The following is a 23,770-nucleotide window of genomic DNA, read 5'->3' as shown; positions in this document are numbered from 1 at the left end:
TGATTGGGTGTTTACGCCATTTTTTCACCGAGGGATGCTGGCTGTGTTCCTATGTCCAGATAAGTGCCCTAAGTAGTATGTACTAGTCTTTTTTCCCCCATGACCTTCGTAGTGTACCTAAGTAGGGGGCGTGGCGTTATTTGGGACACAGCTAGCGGGGTTTGTTAAATCAGTGGACACACATGCAGAGGCGGCAATTTTTAATGTGTCCTGACAAGCTTGGATTAATAGCTAAAAGCTAATGCTAGCAAAAGGCATTAGGAATCACTTTGACAGATGTCAGCGGGTTATAAAACGATGCCGATATGTTTGGCTGACGGTAAAGTACAACTTTATTACAATTATGACTCATTTCAGTTGTGAACAGGTTTATTGGCGAAGTGAAGAGTTAGCCAGCTAGCTAGCAGGTTCCGCTCAAGTTTCCTGTCAGGATTTTAAACCGATTTGTCGTGACATTATTTATTAACCTTCATACTCTTGTGATAATGTGTAGAAATCTAGTCTCCTTCTAGCTCGTCATGTTGTGGTGTGGAGTTTGTTTTGGTGGATTAAGACTCTGAGGAAACTTCATCAGAAAAGTGAAAAACAAAATCGGAAAAACAAACAAACAAACAAACAAAATCTGAGTAAAGCAGCGCAGTTTATACGACAGCTAGGAAAATACTGCAGTGTTGTCAAGTCTTTTGAGGGGTAGTCGGGAAGTCGCTTGATGTCGTCACAGGTTCATTTGCATATTCGTGTTTTCATTGGTTGAGGCCGGTGAAGGAATGACACCTTTATAGCTGCTGTAATGTAAGTGATAATGGGAACTAACTTGTTTTGTGGCTTTTAGCATAAATATGTCTGACTTAAGGTTATCTATAAGCTAGTGCGTGCCAAAACAATGAAAATAATCCACGTTTAGAAGATAAACACATTCAAAATATACAGTGTCTCTCTCACTCAGCAATTTTGATGACATCATTCTGCACTTCTCATCAGATTTTCTGTCTAATCAGATGTTTCAAATCTGAAGAGTCCTTACGTCACGTTGGAACGACTACGGAAAACCAGCTATTCTCCCGTAGTCGACGGTTACGGTAGAACATCACGAAGTAACGGTTAAAGTTATGCACGTGCAATACGTCTGCGAAACACTATTGGCTATTTAAAAGGAGGGCGGAGCCAGTCTATGTCCCGCCCCGACTTCCTGTTTGAATGGAAATTGCGTCAACACATGAAATAATGGGTAACGCTGCACGTTTCAAGGCACTTCACGGGGACTTTATAGTAGCTGTAAATGGGTAGAAAGGATAACGTGTCGTCGTTTGATTGATTTAATTAAAAAAAAGAAAAGAATAAAACACCAGATCGTACTGTTCGAGGAAAGCGGTCACCTTCAGGGTGGATCAGATCACTTCACAGTGGCTTTGATTATTTACGCGCCCAAGTGTTTTATTGCTTTCATGTACAGAAGTGTGTGTGTGTGTGGGGGGGGGTTTGCGTTTTTTTTTTCTTTCTTCCGATTTGCAGTCACCATTAGGAAAAACAAGTCGGTACGGTAAATTCATACAATCTCGTATATGTTTAAAGGAAACCTTAACGATCTCGATGAATTGAAACTGAAATTCACACCAGGGTTCAGATCTGTGACTACTACTTCTTTTACGCTAATTTTCCTTTTTTTTTTTTTTTTTCTTTCTTCTCTTTTTTCAGCTGTCTTGAGAGGCCAGCTCGTCTTCATCTCCGACGTCACGCTAACAAACACGGGTCGAAATGTTTGACGGCTTCTTCCATCAAATCGAAACAGGTGCCTATGCATAGTCTGTAAAGGTTTAATGACCGCCTCCGGTCACGCTTCGGGTCACGGTACCGGTTTCACGATTCGATTCGATTCTCTGAATATTTTGAACAAAGTTTTAATAAAGAAATTATTATTATTATTATTATTATTATTATTATTATTATTATTATTATTATTATTTATTTCTAAATCATAAACAACGTGCTGTATGAAAGTAAATAAATTCAGTATCGCTACGAAGAGAGGTTGAATATTGTAAACAGGTGAAGGTACTTCATGTTTACCATATCCTTAAAAGAAATGAATACATTTATAAAATCTCCTAAAAAATTTGATTGAGTAAACAAAGTCACCCGGGGAAAAGGATCGATTGAAACATAACGAGCTCTGCAGCAGCGACTGAGACGTGCGTCTTTTTAACTGGAATTAAAGCTCCAAAGTCGGCTAAAACGCCCGTCCCCTGCGGCCTCTTTCTTGAGCAGCGTAGATCACTGAGGCGTGGGGCCGGAGTTGTTTGAAAGGTCCCGAAGAGCTCTTTTTAACGGTTATAACGAGATCGTGTAATGATGTAACCTATAACGTGTTGGTCTTTGTGATCCGGAGCGATCCGTCCGTCTGGATCTCTGTAGCTCTCTGTATATTCTAACTCCGTGGGATGCGCAGATTGGGACGTCTGGAGCTCAAACAGTGCAATTGCATTATATACGGAATTAATGGAGCGCTGATGTCTACAATGCATCGTTACACCCCTAATAGTTTATGTTCCAGTTTATTTTACCATCGCAGAATGTCCTTTAACTTGAACGTTTTAATTGAAGAGCTCGGGCCTCTAAACTCGGGCTGGTTTGAGGAGTTGACTGTGAGAGCCTCTGAAAACGGACGCGATGACTCCACCGTCGTTGAACACGACGCCTCGGCACATAAGGACAACGCCGTTTTCAGCGCTCCGGCTAAGACGCCGGTCTCGGACAGTCAGATGTGTTCAACACCCAGAATATTTAGGTGTAGAAGACCACATTCTGCTGCGTCAGGTCTCGAAGAATCTCCCGATACAGGTAGGGGAATCTTTTTACAAAAAATTTCATTTTGTTTTGTCTTTCTCTCTTTCTTTCTTTCTTTCTCTCTCTCTATCTTTCTTTCACTCTCTCTATCTTCCTCTCTTTCTCTCTCTCTCTCTCTCTCTCTCTCTCTCTCTCTCTCTCTCTCTCTCTCTCTCTCTCTATCTTTCTTGCTGTCTTTCTCTCTCTATCTTTCTCTCTCTCTTTCTTTTTTCTTTCTTTCTCTTTCTTTCTCTCTATCTTCCTCTCTTTCTTTCTCTTTCTCTCTATCTTCCTCTCTTTCTTTCTCTTTCTCTCTATCTTTTTCTTTCTTTCTTTCTCTCCATCTTTTTCTTTCTCTCTCTCTATCTTTCTTTCTTTCTCTTTCTCTCTATCTTCCTCTCTTTCATTCTCTTTCTCTCTATCTTTTTCTTTCTTTCTTTCTTTCTCTTTCTTTCTCTCCATCTTTTTCTTTCTCTCTCTCTCTTTCTTTCTTTCTTTCTCTTTCTTTCTCTCCATCTTTTTCTTTCTCTCTTTCTTTCTTTCTTTCTCTTTCTTTCTCTCCATCTTTTTCTTTCTCTCTCTCTTTCTTTCTTTCTCTTTCTTTCTCTCTATCTTTTTCTTTCTCTCTCTTTCTTTCTTTCTTTCTTTCTTTCTTTCTTTCTTTCTGTCATGTGCATTAAGAACACCCGTACACCTGCACATTCATGCAGTTGCAGAGCAGTCACGCAGATACAGGTGAAGAGCGTCATGTTCACATCAGACATCAGTATGTGGAGAGGTGTGATCTGAGGGACCGGAACCGTGGCCAGATGCGCTGGTTTGAGTGTTTCAGGAGCTGCTGATTTCCTGGGAATTTCCTACACGACATTCTGTAGAGTTTACACCGTTACAGAGCAGCTGATTTAAGTTCAGATATCATACTGAACCAGGGTTTTCTTTTGTTTGCTGCTGATTTGTTTTATTATTTCATTATTTTACTAAGTAAGTAAAAATATATTTCTATCATCAAACTCTTTTTGTTTGTTTTTTTTGGAGATCATTGTTTTATTGAGCTTGAGAGAGATGTTTTTTTGCTCTTTTGTAACCAGCCTCAACCTCAATCCCAGGGCTGCAGAACTTGTTTCCTGTTCCACCCGGTGCGGAGTCGAGCCCGTGTCTGTTCGGCTTAGCTAAAGACAGGTAACTAACCTGGCCCTGATAATTACTTTCAAATAATAAGTACTTTTCTAAGAAACTTTCGAATGTACTGCAATATTTGTTGTCTTTAAAAAAAAAAAAACCCACGAACAAGTCGTTGGCCAGAGTTTGGTTATGAGCTGTGGTGTTTTCTCTTCGCTCCACACAGCAGATATCAGAATCGTGGCGCCCGGGCGTCTGATTTCTCCACCCCGGGGTGTAAATGTTTACATTTCATGTTTAAGGTATAAATACGAGGAATTTCTGTTTCTCTAGCCAGCGGTTTGAGAAAGACTGGGGATCACTAAAGACTGGCGCATCCTTGGGTAAGAAACAAGGCTACTGATGGAATATGGATATATTTTTGTGCGTAGCCGTTTCTATATATTAAAATGTATTTTCCTGCAGCTGCAACTTGCGGTGTTTTTTTTTTTTTTTCTGTTTGTTTGTTTTCTTTGCTTTTTTTGTGCGGAGATAAATCGGTGAACTTGCAAATGCATGAGATTGTTTTGCACAGCGATTGTCTTTCGCGGCGATGTTTGCCGGTAAATGAGACCGTTTTCTCGATGCATGTGAAAACGTCTTGGCCCAAACCTGCGGTAAAAATCTCAAGCTCCTCGGGCTTTTGCTTGATTTTGATTTCTACGGCGCTCCCTGTAAATAAATGATTTATACCACATGTCGTTTAATGTGTCTAACGTTAATAATTCATCGATTTTTATTTATTTATTCATTTGTTTTGTTAGGAGACATTTGTTTAACGTTTACGGAAGGAGTCTTGGTTGTAAGCTCTTTGTAAATTTTCAGAGAGAGAACACGAGTAGGAGTTCATCAAAAAAAAAAAAAAGTGTTCACGTTGATTATTTTTAATATTCAAGTACTCCAATAGTAGTCTTAACGTCGTGTATTTCTTCTTTTTTATGTGTTCATCGTTCCAGATCTACTTGACACACCGACGGGATTAACAGTAAGACACACTCTTGTATTATATTTCCATCTGTGTTCTAATCTGAATATACTTTTTTAAAAATTCTTGTAAAACCGAATCGTGTCGAACTCCTCAAACGTCGTCTTAGACACAAGCGTCGTCCGCACAGCGCATCTGCGAGAGCCTCGGGGCTCAGTTAAATCCCGATCTATCTTGGAGCAGTTCCTTTAACACACCATCAGCGTTGACCCCCACGGTTATTTTGTGTAAGTATAACCATTATGTTAAATAACGTTTGAATAAACTTATGTTACGAAAAAAAAAAAATAATAAATCCCGCCCCCCCCAAATCGTTATATTAACATCATTGTATTTTGCCTTCCTCAGCCAAAACGGAAGGCCAGTCTTCACCAGGAAGTTTCCTCAGGGACAAAGAAGTCATTGTAAGTAGAAAATAAATCACTTTTTAATCTGGGATTGATTTTCCTTTATTGTCGTCTCAGATTCACTTTTAAAGGGGGTTGTGGGAATCATCTGATTTGCGTCGAGTTGAGAAAACCCCGGTGTAGTTTGCTGCGGTCGGTGAAATCGCTCATGAACGGTCGCCGGTCGCGTGCGAACACGGGGTGACGGACTACGAGAGGAAAAAGAAGTGGATTTTATTACAATCTCTCTCTCTGTCTTTCTATACAGATTGTACGAAAGCTGTTTCCATCACTCTCAAAAGGCACGGAATCAACATCCGCGTGTACATCCAATGCACAACACAACGGTTAGTCGTGTGTGTGTGTGTGTGTGTGTGTGTGTATACGATTATTATGTATGTGTTGTGAGGAACTCATTTCGAAAGCAGAAATAGTACATTTCGACCTGGACCTTTTCCCACAGACACACTAACGGATGGGAATGTCCAGGCAGAAGAGCAAAAATCTGATTCATCCTCTGACGATATAGAAGGCATTTGGAAGCAGACGGTACCGGACGCGATAAAGGACGACAACGTGCGGAACACAGTGGAGAGGGTGCTTAACGGCGCCGAGGACGTGCTGTCCTTCTTGTTCACGAACAGCAGCTCAGCCCTGCGAAGGGTTAAAACCATGGAAAGAAAAAAGAGAGTGAACGGCGTCTCTAAGGACGTAAAGTCAAATCCTCTGACGCTAGATTGCGCTACAGGTTGTGTATCGGCATCGAAGCCAGACACCGGCACTGCTGTCGCAAGTTTAAAGTCCCCTCTATTTTCAAATCAGCTTAATAATAATAATAATAATAAGGATTTCACACAGTGGACGCCTCTGAGTTTATCCGACGTCCCGGACTCTAAGTGTATCTCTGAACTATCAAGTAAACACACGAGTCCTCATGTAGACTCCTTAGTCGAAAGCGAGCGTACCGAGCAGCCCGGACAGTCCTCCTCACGCCCTTCCGAGCGACAGAGGTTCTCTCCCGATTCGTGCCACGAGAAGTCTCAAGGGCGAAGTTGTTTATCGGACTCGTCTCCAGGACTTACCTTCTCAAGAAAACCCAGGAAGTTCGTGTATCGAGTGCAACATTCGGAAAGTAAGAGAACGCCCAGCGTGACTGGTACGAGTTTTCTCGAGCGGGATCGTCCTGCGAGTCTTAACATGGATCATGACCTTGATACGACCCAGCTTTGCCAAGCGTTCGCAGAGGATTTCAGTCAGGAAGCGAACTTGTTAAACTCACCACCCAGAAGTGCACAGAGCAGCCACGACGGTGTCTTAACGCCGGCTTGCGCAACGATAGAAATGAGCGAAGTGCGGCGTGAAACAGAATCTGTGGTACGTTGTGAAGGCCTCGCCGAGCACCAGGAAGCAGAAATGATCCGTTTAACAAACACGCAGTCTGTCGAGAGCACGAACCGTGACAGTGGCTATCCGACAGTTTGTTCTGGTTTTAGCCTGGAAACTCCATCACGTAGCGACACTGAACATATTCATTCCGGTTTTAAAACGGCAAATAATAAGATTATCGCAATACCTCTTGAAGCTGTAATGAAAGCTAAAGCAGCATTAGACGAATCCGTAGAGCATACGACATGCACGGGCGCTTCAAGTGTAACCGAAGCAATGAAAGCAGGTACAAAACAGTACAAATCTTACAAACCTTTTACAGCAGACGCTGCCCTAGAGAAATCGCTTTCGGAACACTATCACCGTGGATACGGTGAAGCCGGAAGAGAGACCTCCGACGGAAGCGTCTTAAGGTCCGAGGCAGCCGCAGAGAATGTTCCTAGCACGTTCATGTGCCAAACAAACGAATCTGGCTTCAACACGGCATCTAACAAAAGTGTCACAGTCTCATGTGCGAACCTCGAGAAAGCCAAAGACGTGCTCACGGAGTCGGAGGAAGAGACGTTCGATCCGTGTCCGTCGAGTAACGAGCCGCAGGTCTGCGATGTAAAAGATGCCAGGCCGTCTAAACCTTCACGACGTTCCACTGGTGACGGCCACGGCGGTTCGTCTTTGACCGCTTCGCAAAGAGCGGATGTGACGGAGCTGTGCATCATGTTGGAAGAGACCGGCAGCCAGGACGAGTTTACACAGTTTAAACCCACAAAGATTGGCTCAAAGTGTCCAGATAGCATGCCGTTTGAGAGAGAGTGGGACCCTGAGCTACTCGCTGGTATTGACTTTGATGATAGTTTTAACTGCGATTTAACTGTAAAGCAGGTGTCGAACAAACATCAGCCCAAGGACGTGCGTCAGACATCAGACACGCCTGCTTCGGTCCCAAACAGTCTGACGAACGGAGACGTGGCTGTTCAAAGTATAAACGCTAGGAAGTCATGCCGTGTTCCATGGGAAATGCCAAATATGGCCGATGAGAGTCTGCAAGAAAAGTCTTTTTGTTCTGGCTTTAAAACTGCAAAGGGAAATGCTGTGACCGTCTCGGAGAAATGTCTGAGCAAGGCAAGAAGCCTTTTTGCAGATATAGAGTCCACCGAAGGACACTTTGGTCTCCAGAGTGACAAAGCAGATCTGGTTAAACAAAAGCAAAGACAGTCAAGTGACCACCAGGACATTGCCATGGAATCTGTGCTTGAACTAAAGCCAAGGTCAAATCTGTGTAACGGAAACGCAAGCTCGATAACGAAAGACGCTGAAACGTGCGAAGAAAATCTGGAAGCACAAGGAACTGTAGTAGAGAAACCAGATTTAATGGGCAACTTTGGATTTACTACTGCTGCAGGAAAGGAAGTAAAGGTCTCAGAAAAAGCTCTTCAAAATGCAAAGAAACTCCTAAACGAACTTGCAAATGACAAAGAAACCAAGCACGATAATTCCCCCGCAAAAACCACAGCCACCACTTGGACTTCAGTCCAAAATTCTTCTAACGTGTTGGAAGATGTACTTCATGATCCAAAGACGTCCGATGGATCTTTACCAAAAGGTGGGAAAGAACACCCTTTTGAAAACAGCCCTGAGATAAAACAGGCAACGAGTCCTCCGAGTCCTCGGTCCGTGGACGGTAACGGGTTTAAAACGGCCAGCGACAAAGGAGCGTCTGTCTCGGCGAGCGCGATTCAGAAATCAAAACCCATTTTCAAAGATCTCGATGACAGCCCGAGAAGCCCGGATGAAACCAAGTCAACGGAAGAGAATACAAAACCGGATGTCGGAGGAGATGCAGGCCAGCACGCGTTAGTTGGCGGATTCAAGATGGCAAGTGGTAAAGGAGTGAGCTTTTCTGAAAAAGCATTTATGAAAGCCAAGACGTTCTTTCAAAATCGTGATCCTGATCGCATGGATATTTCTCAAGTAAAAGGAGACGACACAAGTGTGATGGATGACTGTGGCTTCGAGGCGGTTGCGGGAAACGCGGTGCGCTTGCCAGGAATAGACAGTCTGAACAAAGAGACGTTAAAGAAAGACTCCACAGATTTGAATAAATATGTCCAAAGGAAATTCACTAAAACCTCCACGGAGACTCTTCAAGCACCATCTGGCTGTGGTTTCAGTACAGCAAGTGGTGCTGTGGTGTCCGTTTCAGCCGAAGCACTTCAGAGAGTTAAAGCTATGTTCGATTATTCAAATGCTGCTTCACCTGGTGAAAGGAGATTGGAAATATCAGAAGAGAAGAATACTTCCAGAAACGAGACGGGAAAAACCTGCGGCTTTACTACTGCGAGTGGAAGGAAAGTTGCCATTTCTGAGAAAGCCCTCCAGAAAGCACAGAGTCTTTTTACTGACTGTGACGTGGATGGATTAGGACCTGATCCCTGTAATTCATCAGCTGCAAAGACATCAGCGGCAAGTCCTGAGCGTATAAGATTACCTTTCAACGCCGCCAGTAAGAAGCACATTGCAGTGTCAGAAAGGGAGCTGAATGAAAGTAAAGACGAGTCTGTTAGTTGTGACGACGTTTCAGTTGAGAGCCCGTTAACCGTACAAACCAGGCAACGTGAAAGCCGTAATCGCGAAGCTTTAAGTGATACGACGGAAAGCGTTCCAGCTAACGCTGGAAAATCTGCAGGGAGATACGAGGACACGATGAACGGAGGCCCAAAGGCTGATCGCTTAGGATCAGGAACTTGCGGTTTTAGCACAGCTGGCGGAAAAGGCGTTAGCGTGTCGGAATCGGCCCTCGCGGCAGCTTTTGAGATGTTTAGAGATTGCGATGCACAATCAGTTCCTAACGGACAGTGCAGAGTTACCAGTGGGGGTCCGTTTGCAAATATTGACAAAACAGCAGCTGTGCCAAACACCAAAGCCACCAGTCCATCTCTCCCGTCACAGGCCACACGGGATAATCCTTCCCTGCTGAGCCGCCATTCTTTAAATCTTGATGGATGCACTGTAACCCAGCGAAAATATTTCGAGCAAGAAGCGATGGCTTGCACTAAAGCACTTTTAGAGGATGAGCTCAACGAGGACGGTTTGTCGAGTAGCTCGGACACTGGGATTAGGCAAAGGCCTGCCGTGCTTCAGGAGGGATGCTTGGAGGTGAACGCAGGAATACGAAAACGGACCTCAGACGACAAGAGTTTGACAGGTAAGACCTTTTCCAAGCTCTTGATTTTAGGCAGGAGAACGTTTGTATTGCTGTTCCGCACTACTAATGCAAGTTTGAATGGTATTCAGGTCAACCCCCTTTGAAGAGAAGACTTGTGTCAGAGTTCGACCGGATCTCGGAAGACAGGACAGCCTGCGCTCCAGTGAAAAGCAGCCCCAATGGTTAGTGTTGGAAAATGAGCATTACCTTTTTTTTTTCTTCTTCTTCTTCTTCTTCTTCTTCTTCTTCTCCTTATTATACTACAGCACTGCTGAAATCTCAAACGCTGATTGGTTAATTCATTTTCATGGAACAGCAGCTCTGATAGTAGTGCACTCATTCAATCATGTTATCGTTTCTATAGTAACAACTCATCCACGGGGACTTGTACGGCGCTGTGAACCACCGCCGTGATTTCTTCTGTTTTTGTGTGTCTCGTACTAAATTGTTTCCACAAATCTGTGAAACTGCATTCATAATGGGGTTCAGCTGGACTAGACACAACCACGCCTGATTACTGCAAACCCTTTTCAATCAAACCAACACTTATGTAGAACCTTTTCAAGATTCTTATTATTTTATTTACTCATTGCGCCTGATCAAAAAGCTCCGCCCTCAAATGTCATCGTGGTTCAACGAGAGTTAGCCTGCTAACTAGAGTTCCCATTAGCAAGGACAGTCCTGGCATCACTTTCAAGTAGGGATTTGATTATATGATTTTGAGATCCATTTCACACTGTGGACAACCGAGGGACTCGTACACAACTATTACAAAAGGTGCAAACATTCACTGATGCTCAAGAAGGCAACACGATGCATTAAGAGGCAGGGGGTGTAAACTTTTGAACGTGTATGGAAAAATAAATAAATGCCTTCCGGCCTGAAATGTTTTGGATCGCCCTCTTGTCAGTAATTTTATAGATATGCCCCCAATGCCCCATTCAAATGTTCATAAATCGTTACGGGGAGAGGTTTAGATTGTTTTTATTGTGCAGTTGAATCTCTGACTGCACTTGGAAGTAAAGGTCGACCAATAGCGGATTTTACCGATAAGCAAGTTGGACGGTACCTGTGGATAAACGATTAATCAACCGATATTTTTTCAAATTGATACCGAATGACAACATAACACTCAAAGTAAAATATCGCTGAACTTTAATACAAAAATAAACAGTACTGACTGTACCATGAAAATGTACTGTACTTTTTTTAACTGAAATATTGACGTAAAAAGATATACATCTAAACTGAACCAAAAAGTAACACTCCAAATAAAAACAGAAAGATCCAAAATGAATCAAAAAACACTTCAAATAACACAACTAAATTTCAGTGCTAGTTTTTATTTCGCCTCTAGAGGCCGCTCTTCCACTTTTTTTATTATTTTATTTTATTTTATTTTTTTTAATTATTAACATTTTGCAGATTCTGCAAGGGGTATGTATATTTAAGAGCCAAATTTGATGTGTATATCATTGGAAATTTGCTAGGAAAAAATTCTGGATCTTGCTGTTAGTGGAAAATCGTCAACTTTGGGATGTAGGTTTGCATTGAGCCACACCACTTCGTTGCTGCTTATTTTCCTATAACAGCATGCCACCAAGTGTTTCATTCCTTAATTAATCTAACCTGCTTCTTATATACATGTGGCCTCATGTTTACAGGCACACTGAGAGACAGAAGAGTCTCCAAATACAACTTCAAGCCCAATATCACTTATCCATCCAGGTATGCAACACAATGTAGACGTGATTTTTCAGGGGGGAATAAAACCCCGCCTTTAGAATTAAAACGAACAGTTGTTTTGACTTACAGGAATGTTGTGGACCAAACCTCATCCGACTTGGATCACCAAAAAAGGAGACCGTCAGACTCCAAGGCTCCAGTGTTTATGCCCCCATTTCGAAAAAATCTTCAGGTTGAGATGCCTAAAAACTGTCTTCCTACAGCTGTGGCCCAGGTTCCCAGTGCATTTGTTCCTCCCATTAAAAAGAAAGATGCGTCAGGTAGCGTTTGTGTGAAGGTTAAGGATTCACCGCAGATTTCTGGCGATTCCGCAGCCGTCACAAGCTCTAGTTGTGAAATCGGCAGGAATCACTCGGGCGGGAAAGCAGAGGACGGGAAAGCAGCGGCGGAAACCGAGAGAGAGGGGATGTTGGAGAATCACACCACTGATCCTTGTGAAACAAAAGGTAGGCAAGTCGATTTTAAAAGTCATACTACGAACAACAAAAAAAAACAAATACACTGTAGTTTTTGGTATTCTTCCTGCCTGCTAAGATTTTCATGTTTTGCAATGTTGGCACCTCAATGTTTGTTCGTTCATTCGTTTTGATCTTGTTCTCATCTAAGTCTCGTTTTGCTTATTAAAGTTATTTGGCAGCACTCCTTGGAGTTAGCGCAAGACGTGCAGAACATGAGAATCAGGAAAAAGACCCGCCAGAGAGTTCGACCTCTGCCTGGCACGTTTTATCTGGCTAAGACGTCCGGAGTGAGCAGAGTTTCCCTGAAAGAGGCTGTAGGATACAAGTGTCCTGAGCTACACACAGTAGAACAGGTACATTTTGTTCTTCTGTATGTCTTTATAGTATGTTTTTAACCTGTTTTAACCACTACCAAGCCCCCCCTCCCCCCCCTCTCTTTCAGCTCTATCAGCATGGTGTATCCTTCAAAGTGTCCCAGACAACCAGCGAGAATGCCGAGTCGTTCCGATTCAGCTGCGATGAGTTTTTCAAACGTGAGGCTCTCGAAGAGACCGGAGGGGTTCAGCTGGCTGATGGAGGGTGGCTGATTCCAGATCACAGGGGAATGCTGGGTAAAGAGGAGTTCTACAGGTAAGCGAGTGGGGGATCTCTGTTCATATTTAGCGTCTCCTGAGTTACGTAGCTGGAACTTTGTTCTTTGGCAGAGCCTTGTGTGATACTCCTGGTGTCGACCCCAAACTGATCAGTGAAGCATGGGTGTATAACCACTATCGGTGGGTCGTGTGGAAACAAGCCTCCATGGAAAGGGCCTTCCCTGAAGTGATGGGTGGTCGGTGTCTCACTCCAGAGCAGGTGCTCCTGCAGCTCAAACTCAGGTATTATAGTATTTTCTGCTGTGCGTTTATACACTATACATGTATATCGTTTGTATGTTGCCGAGTACAGTCCCGTCTTTTTAATTCCAGATTTCCGGCCAGGTGAACACTTTGATACAAATCTTTGACCTGGAAGTTCGATAATAGCTATTCAGCTTTTCATGTTTTACTGATTAAATGCGGGAAGATCGGAGTTATTGGGAAGTCGTTTATTCTTTTCAGGTACGACGTTGAGGTGGACCACAGTCGAAGATCAGCCCTGAAGAAGATTACGGAGAGAGACGACACCCCAGCCAAGACCATAGTGCTCTGTGTGTGTGGAATCGCCAAACGCGAGCACAGTCCAGTCAGGTCAGAGGAGGCCGCCGACCCCGCACGTCCAAAACCCGAGTCGCCTGCTGCGGTCGTTTGGCTTACCGACGGCTGGTATTCCATTAAAGCGCTGCTGGATGCTCCTCTGTCTGCCATGCTGCGAAAGGGCCGTCTCAGAGTGGGCGTGAAACTTTTGATCCACGGAGCGGAGCTGATCGGCTCTCAGGACGCCTGTCCTCCTCTAGAGGCTCCTGATTCACTCATGCTCAAGGTGAGGCAACATTTTCTTTCAGAATAAATAAATAATAGGGTTGTGTGTTATGAAGAACACGCCATATACACAGCCACAGAAAACCACGGCGACACTTTCAGGCCCTTTTCCCCTTCTGCGTTATCATGGCACCGTCCAAGCTTAGGGCTGTGATCGGACATTCGATTGCGTTTCCGTGCGGCATGTCTGTAACGTAGCGATGAAAGTGAAATGCGTGCGATTTGAAATTACATTCACTTCAAGTCAGCATTTAATTCGGCCTGGAACCTTCCCCATACCATACAGTGTGGGGCGAAGAAGTGGTTTAAAAAAAGTTTTATTGTGTTGTTTTTCTTTCTTTTTTTAAAAAAGATTTCAGCCAACAGTACAAGACGAGCTCGCTGGGACACCAAGCTTGGCTTCCATAAAGACCCTCGACCCTTTCCTCTGTTGCTTTCATCACTGTATGCTAATGGAGGAGTGGTGAGCTGTGTGGACATCATCGTGTTGCGGATTTACCCAGCGCAGGTGTGTGTGTGTGTGTGTGTGTGTGTGTGTGTGTGTGTTGTTTTGTTTGTTTTTTTCCTCTGGTCCCATTTCGCAATTTGCTGTTCAGTTTGTCACAGTCACGTCGTTCACCGACATCGTTCACTACATAAAAACCCAATCCGATACCGATTTAGTATTTCATACCAATATCGCCCCTGATGATTCGATATTGAAGACCCGGATCGTCCGTATTCTCTTTCATTCTGGCCGTTAACGTTGTCTTATTAAACAGTGGATGGAGAAGAAGCCAGGTCCGGTCTTTGTGTTTCGCAACGAGCGAGCCGAAGACAGAGAGGCTGCACGCTACAGCAGCACCAAACAGAAGACCATGGAGTTCCTCTTCTCCAAAATACAAGCCCAGATTGAGAAAGAGGAAGAAGGTATGATCTTACTAAAATTGGGACCACTTATTGTTGACTTTGTATGCCACAGCATCAGACTGGGGTGCTCGCTGCTAGGCTAGGAATAATGACTGCATTTTTAAAAAATGTATTTATTTTTATAAAATTCCCAGTCCTCTTTGAGCTAGACGTCTCAGTCTAACTGCATTCAGTATCCTGTATTGAACTTCAAAAAAAAAAAAAAAACACATTACAGCTGCTCTGGTGCCTCTTCATAGGGTGACTTTCAATAAATTTAATATCATTTTATTTATAATTATAACACATCATTTTTGTGCATCTGAAGCCGCGTGACTAACCGCGGCTCGCGCTCAACTATTTTGCGGAACTGCCGTTCATCTGACCTAAACTTCAGACCTTGATGTGACGTGATTTCTTTAGGGTACAGGCCTTAAGGTGCTTTTATTGAAGATTTTTTTTTATTATCATTATTATTATTATTCAGTATGTGCATTTACAGAAAAGAAGAAAACCTGGAGATGCAGAAGTTTTACTCTCCATGAGATTAAGAACCTGCAGGAAGGGGAGGAGCTTCATGAAGCAATGGAGAGTGATCCAGCTTTTGTTGAGGTAAAGCACGTAATCAAATTTTTTATAACCGACCTCTTAGAAACACCACTTTTCGCGGTTCACGCAGTTCTGGGTTTGCACTGTGAAGGGGTGTTGCCCTTCGAAGAGAATCGGTTGTAGTCACGTTCAATTCAGCATGGACCGTAGCCATTTTCTCACCACACACACACACACACGTCACACAACAGTTCATTTAAAATGTCAATAAACCACATACTGTGTGAAGAGCTTCCACTGTACAGTCTTTTTTTTATCATGTATTTATATTTTCACGTGTACTTGCACAGCCCCATTTAAGCTCAGAACAGGTGAGAGCTGTGAGTAGCTACAGACGAGCGTTAACCGAAAGGAAGAGAGCTGAGCTACAGGATCGGGTGCACAAGGCTGCGCAGGAGGCCGAGGGGGGCTGCGCTAACCGCGACGTTACTCCCGTCTGGAAACTCTCCATCGCTGACTCGAATGATTTGTACAGCAGCTGTGGTGAGCGATTGTCCCGTTCTCTGACGCTACAGAATATCGATTGCACACGAAAGAAAAGTGCCTTTCAAGTCTGAACACGTTTTGTAACGCTTACCTCCTCAGAGGAGAAAGTCTGATCTTTCTTTGTAGCTGCTGAAGCGCCGTAAACCAACAGCTAGCGAATCAGGAAGCGTCTGTACATGCCTCTTAATCATGTCGCGTTCAGCCATATGCTTCGGGATGTAACTTTAAAGGGAAAATGGCGTTTGTTTGGATTTCAAGTTTCAAACGAGCTAGCTGTACCCACCGGGGTCTAGCCTAAATGTTTTAACCAGACACCACTGGACATGCACTTGGATCTGCTGGTCATTTCACACATCAGGTTTTAATGCTGTATGTTAAAACACTAAGGCTAATATTCAAGCAACCGATTTGTGTATATTTTCTAGTATACACACTGAATATCTGGCGGCCCTCGGCGGAGTTGCGCTCCGTACTGAGAGAGGGCTGCAGATACAAGGCTTATCATCTGGCCACATCGGAGACCAAGAAACACTCCGGAACGTCCAATATCCAGTTCACCGCCACCAAGAAAACCCAGTTTAAGGACATTGAGGTAAAGCTGGGGGCTGGGGAGGTTACATTAATACTAGTCTTTTGATTCGAAAGAACATTTTCTCTACGTTACTCAGCGTACATTGCGTTGTGTTATCGAAGCGTGACATTTGGACTGCTCAGTCCTTAATGGGAACTGATATCAGAGTAACTGTGAAACAGGTTTGCCCAGAATGGTTAAGTCTACATTTTCCTGCAAGACAATCAGCGAAATTCAGAGATCTCCAGAGCCCCGGATTCAGCTCTCCATGTGGAGAAGTCGACATCGTGGGATATGTCATCTCCATCTTGGACAGACAAGGTTTGTTTTATTCCTTTTGCCAACGTGGTTAGTGGAACTGGGTGCAGTCCGTTGTCATTAATTAATCATAATATATTATTTATATATACACACGCACGGTCAAAAGTTTGTGGACACCCGACTGAAATGTTTCTCATGATGTTAAAAAGCTTTTGATCTGAAGGCGTGTGATTAAACGTGTGAAGTCGGTGTCGTAGACAGAAATTAGAAAACTAATATTTCGTTTACAAAAAAATCTTTTTTTTAAACGGACGACTCTGAGCGAAATATTCCGAAAAGCAGCCGATAAGAGTCCAGCGTCGGTGTGAACTCCTTTTAATACTGTTTAAAATCATCTCGGGGAAATTCCTCGAGATATCGTGTGAGAAAACTCCAAGAATACATTTCTGTAAATTCTAGCTGAAAATGGGGGTCTACTTTAAAGATGCTAAAATATTCAATTATTTCGATTTATTTTGGGGTTTTTTTCTCAGCATAATTCCCATCGCTCCATTTGTGTTACTCCAGAGTTTCACTTTATTATTGTTCTACAATACGGGGGAACAAATTTATAAAGAACGAGTGTGTCTTGCTCGTGTCTAAAACGTTACATATTTTAAAATATTACATAATTCATAATCAGTGCCCGTTTGTCATGTACCGTTCACAATGTGGCACAACAAGCTCAGATTTAATCGGACAATGCGGAGCAAAGTGGTAATTTCCCGGTATGAATCATAAATCGGTTGAAAACTACATAGCCAGTCTGCTTTGTTTTTTTTGTTTTGTTTTTTTTTTTTTTTTCCCCCCCTCTAACTCAAGTACTGCATCTTGTATTGATTTACCATTTGATGAAGCCGTCATAGTTGGTTAAAGGAAGTCCAAGTGCCACCTACAGGCCTATCAGATGAAGTGCAGGCAGTTAGGTCAAGACCATGCAAAATGTGAAATAGCCTTTGTTACATTACCACTTTTAATAACTATGATAAAAAAAATAACGTAAAGATGATAATAATAAGAAGAAGAAGCGTATAAAAACGTCAGACTTTTCTCTGACTCTTTAAATAAAAGAAGTCACAATTTAGTTTTGCCTTTTATGGCTCTGCCACCTGAAAAGTTTCCCAAAATCATCTCTGCTGTCATTATACAGTACGAGAGCGGCCTCTACAGGCGAAATAAAAACGGTCAATTTTGTTGTGTTATTTGAAGTGGGGTTTTTTTTTTTTTTAATTCATTCTTGATGTCTTTATTTTGATTTGTTATTTGGAGTGCTACTTTTTGGTAACACTCCAAATTTTTTATTTATTTTAATCTTTATTAATAGTTAATATACATATTCATTTCATAAAATATGCAGGTTTTTCATTACACACATACATGAAAAGCACAGAACATTCTCATGGTACAGTCAGTGTTTTTGTAGTAAAGTTCAGCAGTATTATTCTTGTTATGTTTTCATTCAGTATCAATATTAAATCGGTTGATTAATCAGTTATCTGCAGGTACTGCCCAACTTCTTAGCTTCTTTGCCATCAACATTCACATTTTTTTAGCTCGCGTTTCTTCTTCGTCTTAAAAATAAATAAATAAATAAATAAATACATTGTAGCAAAAACTTTAGATAGCGGCCAGTTTGCGCACTCAGATGAATTTCCCTACAAGAATTTAGGCTAATGCTGAGATCCCAGCATATACATGGCTTCCCTGTTGTATAATCTATGTTGTCACACCTCCTAATTAGAAGACAAACCTGCAGTCCCTCAGTATTTCCAGCTGTATAATGACGAAGTGACGTATTTCCCTCTTGTGATTTGCAGGTACGTCTCCTGTGTTGTACTTTGTGGATGAAAAGTTTGACTTTGTCTCCGTGAGGCTCTGCGGCAGCCTGGCTCTTCTCGCTCTGGAGGACCTGGTAAAGCCATTAGCTCTACTGACTGTAAGCAACCTGCAGCTCCGACAGCAGTCTGGCCCACTCCCCAGCCTTTATGCTGGAGAACAAGCATTGTTCTCTACAAACCCTAAAGAAGCCCACTTACAGGAAGCTAGTTCTCGTCTGAAGACGTTTTCTGAGGTAACCAGGTTCTACTTCTCGGTCAGGTTAATATACAGTTTCAGAACCTCTGTTTAACAGCTCAGAATTGTTTTGGATTTTATCTTAGCTGAAGATTTTAGTAATTAAATGAAAAGCGTTTGTATAAACCAAGATTGAAAAGGTTGGTTTGTATATTCCTTTGGAGCCTAGAATCATGAGAAGCTTTGTTTCATGCTGAAATGGAAACTTTTTTTTTTCTCCAGTGGATTTATTCGTCATTGATTGCTTTCCATACAGGATTATGAGCATTTCTTCATAGTTGCTGAAGAGAAGCTCTCGAACCTGATTCCAGAAGGTTTCTCGAACTCTCGCGAGTCCCAAAGAACTCCAGGTTTACCATCCGGGCCAAAACCAAGCGTCAGAAATAACGTGAGTTTATTTATTGCATCACTGTTAATGAATTATGCAGGACAATAGGAAGGCGCAGTGATTCGCTAACCTGATACCGACAGCCAAATCCTGTATCATTTCACACTTTGTCATTATCCCCAGGTAACACCCCTTCAGACAAGCCGGGTTTTCTCCCCTTTCACCCCAGTGACCAAAAGAACCCCTGTAGCAACTGGAAACTCGGACACCAAGGACCCCAAGAGTGTGAAAAGGAAGCGTGGTATGGAATACCTGTCACGCCTCCAAAACCCAGCACCCACCCTCGTTCCTCTGGGAATGGTCCGTTCTCCCAGAGTCAGCAAGACCTTTAACCCTCCCAGGAGGTGCGAGACTCCTCGTAATCCCCAGACAGTTCTAACTCCACCAGCACAGAACAAGCAGTGGGTGAACGATGAGGAACTGGCCATGATAAACACACAAACACTACTAAAGAGGTAGTTGATGCAGGAATGGCAGCAGGAAGATGCTGTTCCTGTGTTGTGGCCATTTTCTTTGTATATAGTCCATATATGGTCCATATATTTCTACTAAATACTGTGTACTACTGATATGACTTGAATATTGCACAAGAGATGTTCTCTGTAATCTTATTACTGTGTCGTTTTGCCCGTTTCTTAAAAATAATAATAATAATAATAAATGTTTGTTTATTTTTTTAAGTATGTTTATCGTTCAACCCCTGGGGAAACTTGTGAAGCAACCTTGCGTCGGAGTTTTAATTGAATTATTCACATTTGGTGCTACTACCATGATTGAAACACTAGGGGGCAGCAAAACCTATGCATTCGTCTCTGGACCTCACACGGTAGGTAGTTCAATTAATAACAAATTGTCACGACGAATCATTCACCTGTTCAGACTAGTGAATCGGATGCTGTACTTATGTATGTTTTTAGTGAAAATGAAATGAATGAATATCGATTCGCTTCGATGTGGATGCTTTTGTGCTGGTCAGTGTTTTGCCAAGCCTAATGGTGCCAAGATAGATGTGGAAGTGTTATCCAGGGGGGAAAAAAATGTTGGGTATTCAAACCTATTTAGCTTAGTACAAAGAATAAAATAAATAAATACAGAATCCACACTACAGCAGCCTTTGCTCTATATAGCAATGTGTTCTTTTTTTTTTTTTTTTTTTTTTTTTTCCAGGATTGAGGAACAGCCCCATAATCTACTGCCTCTGCAAAAACGGTCTTCGAAAACCGCAGGCATGTCAGTTCGAAGTCCACAGTCTCAGTTAACAGCCACCATTGGCCTCTCTCCGCAGTTGTTCAGTTTAGCATCTGTTATCTCATTTTAGAGAAAATGACATTCTATTCTAAGTAGTGTATTGCTTGGTTATAAGGAAAGAAGAAGGAGAGGTTAAAAAAAAAAACACCCTACATTTGTAGTGAATGATCGCATCCTCTACATTCCAAAGTTGACTTGGCTGAAATGTCTGCCTGAGATCAGCTCTGAAAATACTTGTGACCGCTAATGAGAAAGTACTGCAGTTTTTTTTTTTTTTTTTTGGAAGATCCCTTGAAATGTGTGTGGTTTGTTTTTTTTTTTGTTTTTTTTTAAATTTGGAAGTATTACTAGTCAGATTCAGACAGTGACCATGAAATGAGGCATGTAGGACAGATTTGTTCTTTTCAGTTTTTCAATATTTCAACAGTTAATATTGCGTGTCTCTCCACTAAAAATTTCAGAGGCCGTTTCATCAGCCTCTGTCCTGTGAGCCAATAGAAACCAAGTGGGTGGGGCTTTGGGGGGTTTTTTCCGGTAAATTTATTATTAAGTAGCATTAAATAATAATAATAGTAATAATAGCTGTCCTGTCCACCAACATGCACTAGGGTTTTTGAGGTAAAATATCTATCTATATATATATTTTTTTTTAATGAATGTAAATGAGTAGGTTAATCACATGGACTTTCCTGCAACGTCCGAGTCATTTCAAGCTGCACGTTTTAAAGGCGTTTTTTATCAAAACACCTTTCCTAAGATAGCATGCGCAATAGAGAACATACTAATAACATCCTTTTGAATTTCACCTCAAATCTCACTCAGAATAGGAGCCCTCAAAAAAAAAAAATAAAACCCTAACAGACTTACAAAAAGCACTTTATTTATTTATTTATTTATTTTTTATTCCTCTTTAAGCTGCTTTAATCAATGCACTTAGTCTACCACTGACTGTTCACTCCTGTGGTTCTGCTGAATGAATCTGAAATGTTAAAATGAGCCGGTTGCCAGACACTCCCCCTGGTTGCCTTATCCGCTGTGCAACCCCACTGTGCGGAATTAAGACTGTCGCTTGGCTATCGTGAAACCCTGCCAGAACCCGAAACTGTGATTTAAGTTTGGTTTCTTATCTAATAATTGCCTGAGCACTTAACAGCAGCCATAAAACTGTTATAAAATACAGGCCTGATTCATTCACCCTCAAGAACAAAGCAAGTGGGATTAAAATGTGAGTCTGAGACATAAAGCCATGAAGTTTATACTGTTGAGGAGGGGAAAAAAAAAAAGTTTACAAGTCATTGATGGTAATTGCAGCGTTGCTCTGTTTTTAATACGACTATTTTATCATAAAAAATGACTAATGTAACTATGGCGATGGAATATCTGTTCAGTATGTAAGGACGTAAAAATTTTCTGCCACATAATAACTAACCGTCAGTAATATCTTCCTGATGACTTCCTGCACGTCATTTGATGATTCGCCATCTTGGATTTGACTGCTGCCTAAATCAATCGCTCTCGTTTTTAAAGATAAAGCTCTTGCATTTGCTTTTGATTAAGCCTCCATTTCGCTCTGTGCTCTTGACCTTGCACAGGCTCTGTTTACACTGGAGTACAGGGGCTGGCTGCTTACACTCCCTCTCTTTATTTAATTTCAATCGCTCCCCAGTCGACTCGCCGTCGTACCACTTCCTCTCCGGGTTTTGCGTGCTTTCAGCGAAAATGAGCTTCACAGACAGTTGACCTTGTAGATCCACCACCTGAGGTCTGGCACAGCAGAGCCTGCAGAATGACCCATGAACTGACCCTGCTGTAAATCTTTTTGCTTTCTCATTTTTCAACCCCCAAAATTCATTAATCTCATAACCATACATGAAGAACAGTGTTGGGAAATCTATTCCCAGGACTCGGAGAAAGGGGATATGGTGCCCTGCTTATTTTAACACCGCTAGATTCTTTTCTGGATGAGCCTCTCATTTGATACACTTAGAAGGAAGTGGGTTATCAATGGGCCATGGCCTGGGCTGAAACATGACCTGAGGATTTGAACGTACTGGAAATCATGAAATGTTAGTGGGGTGTTGGAAGGAAAATGTACCATAACGATTAACTCGACCATCTCGTACTGCCGCAGTCGTCCTCTGAAATCTTTTATAGCGGGAAACGCACTGATCCGTGTAGAACTCTCAGTTCCACTGTTGACATCCATGAATACTATCATCACCGTCTGCTTTCTTGTTCAGTGCCATCGTCCTTCTCGGATCTAATCCTTCCCTGACATTCCCCATCAAACACATGATCTTTTGTTTTTTGTGTCATTTTTTTTCCGTTATAAGCATTTCCTTTGGTTGGAGTTTTTCTGCTCACCATGTGCTTTTAAGGAAATATTGATAAATACGAGCATAAATCTGTGAAAGAATTGGGCAACCTGATCAACTTGGACAACATTACCGAATACTCTGTGGATAAAAACGTATGGTTCAGCCCAGGACATTGTGCTTCTCATGTTGGCCACAGATGAACGATTGTGTCATGAGTTGTGACACCGGACTTTAATGAAAAGATTTCCCAACAATGAACGTTCCTTTCCAAAACCATAGACGTTAATATGGAGTCAGTCCGCCTTTTCTGTTTTAGCAGACTCCACTCTTACTGGAAGGTTTTCCATTAGATTTTGGATCATGACTTTGGGGATTTGTGCTCATTCAGCCACATGGGCATTAGTGAGGATGGGCACTAACGTCGGGCGAGGATGCCTTGTACGTGGTCTGCAGTGGGGTTGAGGTCAGGACACTCGGAGTCTTCCATGCGGACCTTGGCGAAGCATGTCTGTATGGACCTCGCTTCGTGCACAAGGGCATTGTCATGCTGGAACAGGTTTGGGCTCCTTACCTCCAGTGAAGGGAAAATCTCAACGCTACAGCATACAAAGACATTCGAGACAACTGTGTGTTCCACATACAGGTGTGATGGTCAGGTTTACACATGAGTTGTTGCTGCTCTAGAGTTATTTACTGTTTGTACTATGATTTGCTGAGAATGGTCCGTCTTGGTCGGACAGTTCAGTGAGCATCGGTTACTGTGCTCCGGGCTCCTGGGTTCGATCCTGAGCTTGGGTTTCTATCTGTGCAGAGTTTTATGTGTTCGCATGGGTTTCTCCGGTTTTATCCCCACTAGTGTCACACTCGGGGTGAATTCTCACACCTTGCGCCCAGTGCTCCACCGTGACCGAGACCAGGATAACGTCAAAGTAAGTGATTCTTGTTATTCTTGATAAGGAAAAAGTTTGTTTTCCAGTTCCAATTCTTTCATCCCGACTGATGTTACATCTTGAGTTTTATGGCTCTACTCGCAACCCTTTACCATCCCAGGACTTGGTCGCTACGTAGCCCTGAGCCCTTCTCTATCATGGCCCACTAAATAATCTCCATCCCTGAATTGGCTCAATCGCTCTCCACTAACAGCTGCTGTGTGGTGGGCGTTGTGGCGCACTATGGCCGCCGTCACATCATCCAGGTGGATGCTACACGCTGGTGGTGGTTGAAGAGATTTCCCTCCATGCAATGTAGGCGCTTTGAGTGCCTAGAAAAGTGCTCTCTTCCTCCTCCT

The 23,770-nt window shown here is 42.6% G+C and overlaps 1 protein-coding gene across 1 annotated transcript; it reads left to right on the top strand.

Annotated features, from left to right (window-relative positions):
• The first annotated feature begins 162 nt into the window (after positions 1 to 162).
• Positions 163 to 19,596, top strand: brca2 (BRCA2 DNA repair associated). Its single transcript, XM_017491651.3, has 26 exons — positions 163 to 319; positions 1,696 to 1,789; positions 2,602 to 2,838; positions 3,912 to 4,002; positions 4,276 to 4,325; positions 4,938 to 4,966; positions 5,076 to 5,193; positions 5,315 to 5,370; positions 5,621 to 5,699; positions 5,816 to 9,940; positions 10,030 to 10,122; positions 11,605 to 11,668; positions 11,756 to 12,132; positions 12,313 to 12,497; positions 12,587 to 12,774; positions 12,849 to 13,019; positions 13,242 to 13,602; positions 13,954 to 14,109; positions 14,363 to 14,510; positions 14,992 to 15,101; positions 15,389 to 15,581; positions 16,010 to 16,176; positions 16,338 to 16,476; positions 18,273 to 18,526; positions 18,785 to 18,916; positions 19,040 to 19,596. The coding sequence occupies exons 2-26, from the start codon at positions 1,756 to 1,758 to the stop codon at positions 19,373 to 19,375; spliced, it is 7,893 nt and encodes a 2,630-aa protein (XP_017347140.2). The 5' UTR covers positions 163 to 319; positions 1,696 to 1,755; the 3' UTR covers positions 19,376 to 19,596.
• Positions 19,597 to 23,770: the final 4,174 nt, after the last annotated feature.

Source organism: Ictalurus punctatus, chromosome 17, assembly GCF_001660625.3.
Source record: "Ictalurus punctatus breed USDA103 chromosome 17, Coco_2.0, whole genome shotgun sequence".
In the NCBI taxonomy this organism is placed as follows: Eukaryota; Metazoa; Chordata; class Actinopteri; order Siluriformes; family Ictaluridae; genus Ictalurus; species Ictalurus punctatus.
This window is presented reverse-complemented; position numbering and strand designations above follow the sequence as displayed.